Consider the following 13,466-nt stretch of genomic DNA (forward strand, 5'->3'; position numbering starts at 1 on the left):
TCTAGGATTGACATAATTTGTCCTAATTTGCACAGTGCAGCATGATGCTTGCCCCTTCTACACCTATTGCAGGTGTTCAGTGGGGTGTTACAGCTATTAACATTATGTGATTTGAGACACCTAGTACATTTGTGTAACTGTTTGAGTCGTCTGACTCTTGTGTCTCTATTAGGGTAATTGGTGTATTTGTACAGAGAATGTTTTTGATTGCAAAACAAGCATATTCCCCATCCTACAGCTCGTTTAGGGGTTACCGGTTTAGGTAAAACAGTAACTGTAGGTTGTGATGGTTTTGCTGCTTGCGTTTGCTTGTTATTGATTCTCTTGTGAGTACTTGGTGTACTCTGGGGAGCCATTACTGGGCTCTAGGGAGTGCTCTTTGGACTATTAGGTCTCTTAGGAACACCTGTGGGGCTCTTGGGCCTTACTGATGAATCAGTGTTTGACTTATTGTTATTACATTGATTATTAGTACCCTTATTACCTGGTGACAGTGTCACTTTAGGAGGTTCAGGTAAGGAAATTGATGTGGGTACAGTTTCGGTGCATTCAGAAGAGGCATTAAGTGCCTGGTTTGCTGTATGATTGCTCATATTGCGCAAACCTGTAAATATATCCTGCCTTGACAGGACATTACCATTCTGGTATACATATAATTGATTGAGTGTGTCACCAGACAATTTTCTTTGGATGATAATTTTAGTCATCCACTCCGCAGTTGGGTGATCCACCTCTTTACTGAAGGAATTTAACAGTGACTCAAGCTGAAAACTAAAGGTTTGTAAAGAGTCAACTGATTGTTCTGGTGGAGATAAATCTAGTAATTGGTGTACAAGGTTTATAACAGTCTTCTCATTGTTAGCACTTACTCTAGAAGGCTGGTGTGAGTAATTGTGACCATTACTTGTATTGCTTAAGGCTTCTTGCTTAGTTTCAGCTTTAATTACAGCTTCGGCTGCTGCTGCAGCTTTAGCTTTATCATTTTCTGGTTCAGATTCACTGATTATTGCAGCTCCACTAAGAGTTTCATCTGCAGCTTCACTTGTTTCTCTGGGTTCCTGTGAGAAGCTAGTTAATTCAGTAGCCTCATGCATTGAATTTATAGAATCCAGGGAACATTGAGAAGAGCTGTCTGAAAATTGATCAGACTCTGTAAATAAATCATTACGTGAAGTTGTATTAGATGAGATGTTAGAAAATGAAGGTTGTACTTCAGTTGTTGATCCTGTGCAGTGATCAGTATTGATTAGAGGATTCTCCTCATTTTGAGGTAGCTCGTGTATTTCATCTAAGCTGGGTGCTTGCTCGGGTGTAGGTCTACTACAAAAATGTTCTATCCACTCAGGAACATTTTGTGTCGCAAGCACTTTGTTATACTGATCTAACTTGTTTTGAATTGTAATTTCATAGTTGGCAAGATCAGATTCTATCAGACGTAATTCGTTTGGATCAGTATTAATGCTAAGGAGTATGTTCCTATAAGACTCGATTGTATCCTTCACCTGGACATATTTCTGGCTAGCCACCTTAGTGGAAATATTTAGGTCGAAGAAGTCAACTGAGTTGGTTTCTAAACAGTTGTCACATTTGTCAAGTAGTCTTGATAGGTGATTTTGAAGACCTCTCAGGATAATACAGACTCTCCCTAATATTGCAGGAGTAGCCATTCTGGCTGTAAATTTGAGCCTTATAGGGCTCATATAGCTACTCGTACAGCTATGGTACTTGCTCCTTTATGTAGAGCAGGTATAATTATTGACAGCTTGATATTTTCTTGAACCTGATTGTAATTTACCTCATTTAGAGGTTAGTTACCTACCTAATAATACGCAACTAAGATTTGAGTGGTACCTTGGTCTCACTACAGGTGTTCCTCAGCTTAGCTCTTCAAAATCAGCCTTGGATGGGTAGTGAACTTACAGTAACACTCAAAGATGTACATAGAAATATGCAATAAAATATAATTACACAATAAATGGTTAATCCCACCCATTTGGGTCAGAACTAGAATAAATAATATATGTACTACTAACTAGCTCAAGCCTCGTCGTGAGAATTTCTACCTAAGAAACTACAAATTTATTTAGTCTGTGTTTGTGCCAATTTCAGCACAATCACAGCCTAAATTCCTACCTAATAAAGGTTGGCAAAGATTTTATTGTGGTGCAGTAATGTGAAAATTTAGTTGTGCTGTATTTTTGGGTTTTTTGGATTTTATAATTTTATATAATATATACACTGGTAGAAATTATGTGTATAAGAAATTAAATGAACACAAGAGAATTAATTGTGTTTGGCAAGTATTCTACAGCCGTAAATAATATTTAACTCCTGAATGTATATCCTAATTGTGGAATAAAATGTTATCAGGGTTAGTAATGATTAATTAGTATGGGATCAGCAATTTGTATTAGTATACTGGATCCTAAAATGTTAATGAATCCACTGACTTGAGTGAATCAGTAATTATGGATTGAATTTAGGCTATAATGGACAGTCTGCTGACAGCCATAAATTGAAATATTTGTATAGCCCAAATGGTTAACACATAATTGGTGTTAGTGAGGAATTATTATAGAAGTTATGAGCTGTTGCTCCTGGTGACCTAAAGATTCTTACTTCAGTATGAGGTATAGGTCTAAGTGTTGTGGGTAATTGACTGTGTCCCACGAATGCTACCTTATACATGAGGTATAAGTAGCAATGAATTGGTGTGAATTAGGCTAACCTATGTGTTATGCTGCCGGTAGACACAATTAACAGATGTGGTTAGTCTAAACTACTTCACACGGTGATTAGTTATTACTAATTAGTATGTTTATATTTATATTTATCCGGTTTGAAGGACCATAATGTGGGATATCCGGGGCTTGACTCAATTATTTAATTAATCAAATTAATAACGAAGGACCACCCACTTTTGAGAAAAGAGGGAAACTAATAAAAAGTGATCATTAGAAACACAAGGAAAAACCAGTGTCTATGGATAAATATTAGAAAGAATAATCACTTAAATAAATAATGGACTGTATGGTTAATTAACTGAAGTCAGAGCCTCAAACACCTACATTGGGGGGTTATTGCTAGAACTTCATATACGTCTAGGAACTAGTGTGGTTCGTGCACCAGTTGATTGTTGAATAAAGAATATTGTGACCAAAATATTATAGAATCAATAGGTAAATACAAATAGAGAATATTAATGATTATTAGAATTAGAGAGCAATCATCTAAATAAACACATTCTATCTCCAGTTCACATGACAAGCATACAATATGATAATATCAGGAACATGTAGAATAAATCGGAGTAATTAAATGAGTACAAAAGGTCTTAGCTTTAAGACGATTTCTATGACATCGTTCGCGCCTCGTCCTCGTGATCTCAGGATATTCACATAGAAGCCCTTAGAGGTGAATAACACGAATGTAGTTAACGGCTCGTTGACTCCTCACATACGAGCTGTAATTTAAAGGATATTACGTAGCATTGAACTAAGCTACTTAAATCTCAATATTCATGAAATAGAAAATAAAGATTAGTGCGGTACTAACGTTGGATTTTTAGTCGTCATTCGATGTAACGACAGACTGCCCACGAAATATACAATCTCTAATGATGCATCAAGAAAGAGATATATACTTATCGACGGGTGCAATGTATGCTGAAGTCTGCCGGTATCGCGTCTCAGTCTCAAACTTCTACAATGTGGTACACGTGGTTGAGAGTTTGGCTTGAATATCGACGCGTTATTATTTGACCGAGCGCTGTAGGTCACGTAGAAGAAGAATTATTCATTCTATGTTGAGTACCAGTGTAATTCTTGCTGATAATCCCAACGTCACGTGTCTCAGACTCTGACGCCACGACTTCCCTGTTGCTCACTCCGTAACACGAGCTCGCCACACCCCACACACAATGGCGTCTCTCCTCCCTCAACCCGCGTCCCCGCATTCACCACCGAAATTATTTATCACGAATAATACTATTTCGCGCAATTGGGGTTGAAATACTTTAATAATGACTGGGTTGTGATTCTAGGGATTTAAATATTATTGCTTGCTCGTCTTATGGTGGTAAACGAGAAATGGAGAAGATTTTAGTTTTCTCCATGGCATTCACGCGTGACAGAAAAACTATTACTTGATAACAATTGTAACTAAAAACTCTCGGTTTAGAATTATTTGGGAGTTATGTTATCCATAAATAATTATCACACGGAATACTGATGATTTTAGAGAATCACATTCAATTCTCTAGCACACTGGTTATACATGTGTTTGACTAGATATAATCTGACGCAATACTGGTGCTTGGTTTCGTAAGAATTCCAGCATCCTTATGCAGATATAATGGTTAGTTTATGTGAACACTACTGTTAGTAAGTTTTAGTGACTACTGTAGTTAGTATCTAATAATACTGACTTATTATAATACAATAGTATTGTATAAGTGTTGGAAATTTTCAACAGATATTTACCATGAGGCTAGCCGTGAACTGTTAGGAGCTTATATGCCCTTACAGTTGTAGGCCTCAAGTAACAAACTGAACTAGATAATCGAGGAAGAATTCTCTGATTATAAGGTGCCTCACAAATTGAAAGTATTAGGCTTGGAGTAGAATACTTCCACAGACAAATTAAATGTCAAGTCGGTGGAAATCAACAATTCACCCCAAACTATGAGAAAACTTCTTTTCCTTGTCAGCAAACCATTTGACCTTCTAGGCCTACTCAGTCCTATTCTAATTAAGGGAAAACACCTCATGTAGGAGTGCTGGCAAAATAATATGGGGTGGGATGAAACGTTGCTGGAGGATCTCCAAGAAAAATGGCAACAGTTAATTCCAGGTTACAGAAAACTTAGTATTCTACAGTTTCCTCGAAATGCCTTAGGACTGAATTTACCCACAAATTTACATGTGTTTTGCGATGCTTCATGCAAAGCGTATGGCTCAGTAGCCTATCTGGTTAACACCCAACAATCATTTTTGCTTACATCTAAGGCAAGGGTAGCCCCGATTAAAAAGAGGTCATTACTCCAAATGGAATTAACTGCCTTATGGTAGGTGTAAGACTGGCTCATTGCCTGATCAAAACACTCAGTAATATTCACTTTGGTGAAATAGTTGTGTGGTCAGACAATGAAGCAGTATTACAGTGGGTAAGAAACGACAACAACAAAACTCCCCACGTCAGCAATCAAGTAAAGGAAATTCGAGAACTGTCTGCTAGTTACAAATGGAGACATGTCCCAATCAAGGACTATTTATCTAGAGGTTTAACTTTAAAACAATTAGTTAAATCCGAGATATGGTTTACTGGACCCCAATGGCTAGTTAGTGGTCAGCGGCCTAAACAAGAGCCACAAGTCACTGTGACCAATATCACTACCCTTGTTGTAGATCCAGAACCCCCTCGAACTTTAGCTATCAATCCTCATCATTTTTCCAATTTAGGTAAACTGTTACCGAAATGGTATTTGACTTCCTCAACAAGGCAAGGATCAAATATCGATTTCCTAGTCCAATCAAATATTGGGTCAACAAGCTCAACAAGAGACTTATGGGAAGGAATATGAACACCTTCCAGATAAATTAAGTACGTCACTGGGCATTTGGTTTGATTCAGTTAATTATAAAATTTTGAGATGCGGTGGACGTCTGCTTTAAGCAGAAATAAATTTGGATACAAAGAATCCTATACTTCTACCACGTCACCACATCATCACTAAACTCATAGTTATACATTACCATGAACATGGTACATTGCATGGTGGAGTATTAGATACTATCACTGATCTTAGACAGAAATTCTGTCTTCCTCCAAGGTCGCTAAACTGTCAGATCCTTAATTAAATCTTGTGTAATCTGAAGGAGATATGATGCTCGAGTGTGTCCTTATCCAGGACCTCCACCCCTACCTAAGGAGCGAGTTGTCCACCTTCGTCCTTCTGAGACCACAGGTATTGATTACACAGGAGCATTAATTATAACAGGCATTCCAGATAAAATTCTGGTGAAAGCCTACATTTGTCTCTTCACGTGTGCTACCACACGAGGCATACACTTGGAAGTAACTTCTGACATGAGTGCAGAAGCCTTTCACAGGTTTGCTGCACGCAGATATTGCCCAAAATGAATAATTTCAGACAATGAATCTAACTTCGTGGCAGGAGAAGCTTGCTTACAAGAAATATGGAACTATCCAGAAATGCACTCTGTGCTCAAACAGAGACAGTGCCACTGGAAATTTATTCCTCCACGAGTCCCAAGGCAAGGTGGCTTTTATGAACGCATGGTAGGCACTGTCAACAAATGCTTGAGAATGGCACTTCACAGACAGAAAATTAGCCTCACCGAATTGCAAATCCTTGTCACTGAAATCGAGGCGCGAGTCAATAACAGGCCATTAACCTATCTATTAGACGATTTCTCCCAAAGAGAATCCCTGAGAACCCTCTTATTTGATTCATGGTGGTCTTCTGAACCCTCTAATATCTCTAGGAGACGAGGATCTAGCTGACCCTTCATGTGTCAAGGCGAGTGACTTGGTGGAGCGTTATAAACATCTTTCAAGAGTGATAGAGAAATGGAATGAGGTCTGGACACATCTCACCGCTCCAAAAGAATACCACTATGGAGCTGCAAGCCCATACAACAAAGTTCAACTCAATCCAGGAGATCTTGTCCTAAGTAGACAGTGATGGACCCAGGTCAGATTGGCCTATAGGCAAAATTGTTGAGGTCCATCCTGACTGCCATGGTATTTTACAAATTGTTAAGGTTCAGTGTCGAGGCACTACTACCTTACAAACGCTAGAGATATTAGTACCTTTAGAGTTAGTAGAACATGAATGCTCTACTAAAGTACCTATAACCCAAGTTTCAGAGGACAGTGATTCTGCCCAGCAGAGCACAAGACCATCTACCATCTAGAGTCGATGCTCAGAAATGTAAACTGAAACATAAACAACATTTTGATTCTGCTTAGGTGTAGATAACTCATTATTTAAACTTGAGGTGACCATGCTGATGCAGTGTTGGGTTAATGTCCAGTAACTCGACAGTTACAAGTCACAGTGACCCTGGAAAGTGACCTCATTGTATTGGCGATGTCTCCTTGATCTTAAATGATCTAATTATACATATTTCATTTTGATATTATCATTCTGTTTCTTACTGATAATTACTCAATATTTTCAATATTTAATTATGTTCCTATGTTGACTTAGTCATATCTATCACAGATTTGGGACATTCGTTAGGTGCGTACTAACATACTAATCTGCTAACCCATGAATATAACTTCAGGATAGAGAAACAGGTGTTCGTTAGTATTAAGAAGTGAACTACGACCCGAGTTCTCTCCTCGCGGAGTTATGTTGGAAATAACAAACAGTTTTCATACATCCTTTGTATTATATTTTGTCCAACACTGGGGTGTAGTGTTGGGCATCACAGGGGGGAGGAAGACTGACGATCTGGTGTCTACACGGAAGCTTCATCACTATTGTATATTGTGTGAGTACTGGTCCCTTATGTTCTAACATCACAAGTGTTGTTAATTCTATTGCCTTGAGAGGGAAGATAGATTAGGATTTTTATATTGAACATAATAAAATAAATATATATTACAAAATTGTCCATCTGTTGTATCCATTCGTTTCTGTTAGTCATTCATATAGAGTTGCCAGTAAATAGTGGAAATCGGCCGTTCTCTCCCCCCACCCCATCCCCCTGTCTGTGATATTCTTAACTCACTCCTCTTACTCTCCTGTGACCGGTACCCTTCACCGTCGGTCACTGTGAAGTACCAATGTTCACCAAAAGCAAAGGTGGTGGCGGCATTAAGTAGTTTTAAATAACTTTAAGTTTTAGTCATAATTAGTAACAACTTGCTTAGTGGCTTGTATCAGTGGTGATACATCATAACTACGTTATACCAGGGTAAGGTGCCGACCACAGAATGTCTACCACATTCCAGGGTAAGGTGCCGACCTCTGACTGTTTGTTCCACATCCCAGAGTAAGGTGACGATCTATGACTGTACCACATTCCAGGGTTAAAAGAAGTTCCAGGGTTAAAAGAAGACCTCTGAATGCTTGTCCCACATCCCAGGGTAAGGTGTCGATCACTGACTGCATGACAGACATCCCAGGGTAAGGTGTTGATCACTGACTGCTTGCCCCACATCCCAGGGTAAGGTGTTGATCACTGACTGCTTGCTCCACATCCCTGGGTAAAGTGTCGATCACTGACTGCATGATCCACATCCCAGGGTAAGGTGTCGATCACTGACTGCATGCTCCGCATCCCTCGGTAAGGTGTCGATCACTAACTGCTTGCCCCGCATCCCAGGGTAAGGTGTCGATCACTGAGTGCTTGGACCGCATCCCTGGGTAAGGTGTCGATCACTGACTGCATGCCTCACATCCCATGGTCAGGTGTCGACCTATGACAAACACTTGCCGACTTGTGCAAACACTCCATGCAAATAAAAGGGCCCAGTGTTTGGAACTCAGTCCCTGATGAATTAAAAAACTATCCAACCTATGCCCTGTTCAAAAGTAAATCCAAAAGGACCTAATTTTTTCCTCATAGTTTCCTGCCTTTTACTTCAAACTCACACTGTATCTTGTACTACCCACTTCCACAATATTAGGCTTTGAGATACATATCCTTACCAGTGTAATCACCTCTGTCAACTTATGTTGTAGTTATTTGTTGATATAAAACCTTGCTACATTGCATCTTTTCATCTTTCCTGATACGGTAAATTAAAGACCTTCCTGAAACGTTATGCGTGTTAGTAGCTCTACATGGATGTACCCAGCTTATGTAATCTCACTAACCCCTTGTACCTTCTTACAAATAAATTATTATTATTATTATTATTATTATTATTATTATTATTATTATTATCATTATTATTATTATTATTATTATTATTATTATTATTATTATTATTATTATTATTATTATGACTGCCTGCACCAAATCCCAGGGTTAGGTGCCAAACTGTGACTGTCTGTACCACATACCAGGGTAAGTTGCCGACTAATTACTACCTGTACCACACCCCAGGGTAAGGTGCCGACCAATGGCTGTCTGTGATGTAATGGGGAGTGCTCGTCTGGCTCTGGGCGGAGGCGGACGTGTCGCCTGTGGGCTCCTGATTGATGGCTGGTGGTAGTTCGTGTTTGTGAGCAGACCTTTGGGACCGTGGCGGCTGGAGGGATTGCTGCCTCCTCCGCCCTGTGAAGCGGAGGGATACCATTGGCCTAGAACTTACTGGCCCAGCGTCTTACCCTGCAGTTGAAGTGATCATGATTGATGTGTTGCAGGTGGATGTGGCGTCTGTGTGTGGAGTTCAACTTGTATCCGGGAATTAAGCTGTTGAAAAATTCTGCTCCACGACTGTGTATCGTGACTTTATGGACCGTTATGACGGGAGGACATTTACTCTGCCTGAGGGTGGTGGTTTGGTGGAAGTGTTGGACAGGTGCAGTGAGACTACCTATGTGGTGGCTCATGGTACTCCCTTTGAGTTCCCAGACTCTCTTCTCCAGCGTCACTTTACCCGGTATGGGCGGGTCTTGAGTGTCCGGATGAATGCAGTGTCCTCCGGGCAGTGGAAGGGTATCCCGAATGGGACCCCGCACTGTGGCGCTGCTCTTGAAGGACCCCATCCCTTCATCTCTCCTACTTCTGGGCTTCAAGGTACACGTCTTCTATAGGGGTCAGCCCCGGACTAGTTTCTGGTGCGGACTCTCAGGCCATCAGGTTGCGGGTTGTGATGCGAGCTGGGTCAGGCCTGTGAACCCCTTCAGGAAGGAGGATTTTCCCCGTTCGCGGTCCCGGACCTGTCAGAAGGTGCTGCTCTGGTGTGTGATACTTCCCCAGTCATCTGGTACCCCGTTGTCGGTCATCGATGTGGCTGTGGGTGTCGGGGTGGTAGTGCATCCCCGACTCCCGCACTTCAGCTACCCCTGCCTGCCTTGTCTCCAGTCAAGTCTCCAGTTGTGTCTCCTGTGGTGTGTAGTCTCGTGCTCCCGGACGTCGAGGCTGTGCCCCGGCCTGTACTGTGTCCGACAGCTGTGTCTTCGGCCTGTGTCGACGTGCACGCTGTAATGTCTCCTGCGGTGTATGGTCCTGTTCCCCGGGTTGATGAGGCTGTGATATTGAGTGTACACTGCGTGGAGTTGCACGGTCAACCAAAGGTTCTGCTACAGTGCCTCCTGGCGGGGGTGATAGTTCTGACAACCTGCGACCTCTGTCCAAGCGTTTGCAGCGAGCTTCGAGTCTGTCTCCGCCTCATGGTGAGGCCTGGGCTGACGTCTGGGATTTTGGCGACTCCGGGAGTTCGTCTTATGTGGATGATAACGTGGGTGACGATGTTGGAGTGCCTGCGGCTCCTGTGGGCCGTGTTGTATGGGTGATGGGGTTGTCGCCTGGCCCTGGTCCTGTATCTTCTCCGGCTGCCTCTGCATCCCCGGTTTCTGGTTCACCGAGTTAAGAGGTTGTGGCACCGGCCGAGGTTGCAGGAGAGGGTGGGGACTTCGTGCTGGTTCTTAAGAAAGATTCAGTTCCGGCAGCCCCGGTGCCTCTGGCGTCCATGTCTGTTCCTTCTGCGCATGTGCCCTTGGTGATGCCGACCACTGCGCGGCTGCCGTCTACTCAGCCGTCCTTTGTTACTCCGCCCCCTGTGGTGTCGGCCCCTGCACGATCGCTCTCTGTGATTGTGTCCCCTGCGACTGCTCGCTATGTTGGCGCCCGGCTCCTGTGCTTCAGCCCCATGTGGTTCCACCTTCTGTACCGAAGAGCTCTGTGCGGCCTCTTCCAGTGCCTTCCGCCCCCGTGCTGGAGGGCGCCAAGCTGGATGTTCCTGACTTCATGCATCGACTGCAAGGATCACGTAGTCAACGTTAACACGTGTGTGGAATTGTGGGCTCGGTGGGATGCCTATAGGAAGAAGTACCTGCAGCGTCTATTTCCGGATAAATATGAGGATGATTAACTGTGTGTGGTTCTTGTTTTGTGTTGCTTTATTTCTTTATTTGTTTTGATGTGCTGTGAGCTAGGAGTTAATTTTTCACGTGTTTCTTGTGCCTGGTTCTTGTTGGGCTATAGTGCTCTGGTGTTTTTTCTTTTCTGACTATTTCATTGTTACCTATGTTTTTGTTACTATTTTGTGTTTTGTACGACTTTTGTTTGTGTGTTTTCTTGTTCTAACGTTTGTTCTTGTGTTTCTTGCCTTGACAATGTTATTGATTATGATGTTTTTCTATTGTTGTATTTGGGTTTTTCCAAATAAAAAGAAAAAAATTACTTTCTGTACCACATCCCAGAGTAAGGTGCCGGCCAATGACTACCACACTCCAGGGGTAAAGTGCCAACCAATGACTGTCAGTAGGCTGTTAACCGAGGTGTTTGCCTAGCTCTGGGCGGAGGTGGACGTGTCGCCTGTGAGCTCGTGGTTTGCTGACCCGTGGTAGTTTGTGTGTGTGAGCGGACCCTTGGGACCGTGGCGGCTGGAGGGATGGTGGCCCCCCTCCCCCCTGTGAAACAGAGGGATACCATTGGCCTGGAATTTACTGGCCCAGCGTCTTACCCGGCAGTTGAGGTGGTGATGATTGACATGTTGCGGGTGGATGTGGTGTCTGTGTGCGGCGTTCAACTTGTATCCGAGCATCGAACTGTTGTGAAATTCTGCTCTACGGCTGTGTATCATGACATGGTGGAACGCTATGACGGGAGGACATTTACTCTGCCTGAGGGTGGTGGTTTGGCGAAAGTGTTGGACAGGTGCAGTGAGACTACCTATGTGGTGGTTCATTGTACTCCCTTTGAGTTCCCAGACTCTCTTCTCCTGCGTCACTTTACCCGGTATGGGCGGGTCTTGAGTGTCTGGATGAATGCAGTGTCCTCCGGGCAGTGGAAGGGTATCCCGAATGGGACCCGCACTGTGGTGCTGCGCTTGAAGGACTCCATCCCTTCGTCTCTCCAGCTTCTGGGCTTCATGGTACGTGTGTTCTATGGGGGGGTCAGCCCCGGACGTGTTTCCAGTGTGGACTCTCGGGCCATCAGGCTGCGGGATGTGATGCGAGCCGGGTCGGGCCTGTGAACCTCTTCGGGGAGGAGGACTTTCTTCCGTTGGCAGTCCCGGACCTGTCGGACGGTGCTGCAGTGGAAAGTGTTACTTCCCGGTCTTCTGGTGCCCCGTTGCCGGTCTCTGATGCCAGCCTCGATGTGGCTGTGGGTGTCGGAGTGGAAGGAAGTGCATCCCGGCTCCAGCACCTCAGCCTCCCCCTGCCTGCCTCGTCTCCAGTTGTGTCTCCTGTGGTGTGTGGTCTCGTGACTCTGGACGTCGAGGCTGCGCCTCGGCCTGTACTGTTTCCGGCAGCTGTGTCTTCGACCTGTGTCGACGTGCACACTGTGATGTCTCCTGCGGTGGGTGGTCCTGTTCCCCGGGTTGTTGAGGCTGCAATGTTGAGTGATCGTGCACTGCGGGGACTTGCACAGGCAACCAGCGGTTCTGCTACGGTGCTTCCTAGCGGAGGTGATAGTTCCGACGATCTGCGACCTGTGTCCAAGCGTTCGCGGCAAGCTTTGATTCTGTCTCCGCCTCGTAATGTGGCCTGGGCCGACGTCGGGGAATTTGAGGACTCCGGGAGTTCGTCTTCTGGGGATGGTGATTTGTGCGACGCTGTTGGAGTGCCTGCGGCTCCTGTGGGTCGTGTTGCAACGGTGATGGGTCCTGTGGTGGGATTGTAGCCTGGCCCTGGTCCGGTGTCTTCTCCGGCTGCCTGCGCATCACGGGTTGCTGGTTCCCCGGGTTGGGAGGTTGTGGCACCGGCCGAGATTGCGAGAGAGGGTAGGGGCTTGGTGCCGGTTCTTACAAATGCTTCTGTTCCGGCGGCCTCCGTGCCTCTGGCGTCCATGTCTGTGCCTTCCACGCCTTTGCCCTCTGCTCAGTCATCCTTTGTTACTCCGTCCCTTGTGGTGTCGGCCCCTGCACCATCGCCCTCTGTGATTGCGTCCCCTGCGACTCCGCCCGCTAAGTTGCCGGCCTGTGTCCGGCCGACTCCTGTGCTTCAGTCCCGTGTGGTTCCACCGGCTGTATCAAAGCCCTCTGTGCGGCCTCTTCCCGTGCCTACCGCCTCCGTGGTGGAGGGCGCCGAGCTGGATGTTCCTGACTTCATGCATCGACTGCGAGGGTTACGTAGTCACGTTAACGAGCTTATGGAATTGTGGGCACAGTGGGATGCCTACAAGAAGAAGTACCCTCGTCGTTTCTATCCGGATAAATATGAAGATGATTGACTGTGTGTGTGGTTCTTGCTTTGTGTTGCTTTATTTCTTTCATTGTTTTGTTGAGCAATGTGATACAGGTTCCTTTTTTTTCCTGTTTTCTTACCGAGCTGGGTTATAATGCTCTAGTGTTTTTTCTTTTTTGCCTGTATT

The 13,466-nt window shown here is 44.2% G+C and overlaps 1 protein-coding gene across 1 annotated transcript; it reads right to left on the bottom strand.

The window, feature by feature from the left end:
- Positions 1-12,085: 12,085 nt before the first annotated feature.
- LOC138358021 (integumentary mucin C.1-like) lies at positions 12,086-12,943 on the bottom strand. The gene has a single exon (XM_069315491.1). The coding sequence runs from the start codon at positions 12,941-12,943 to the stop codon at positions 12,086-12,088; it is 858 nt and encodes a 285-aa protein (XP_069171592.1).
- Positions 12,944-13,466: the final 523 nt, after the last annotated feature.

Source organism: Procambarus clarkii, chromosome 7, assembly GCF_040958095.1.
Source record: "Procambarus clarkii isolate CNS0578487 chromosome 7, FALCON_Pclarkii_2.0, whole genome shotgun sequence".
NCBI classification, from domain to species: Eukaryota; Metazoa; Arthropoda; class Malacostraca; order Decapoda; family Cambaridae; genus Procambarus; species Procambarus clarkii.

What these genes read in the sequence shown, in the direction of transcription:
- LOC138358021 (XM_069315491.1), bottom strand. Translation starts at nt 12,943, where the DNA reads ATGGACGCCAGAGGCACGGAGGCCGCCGGAACAGAAGCATTTGTAAGA.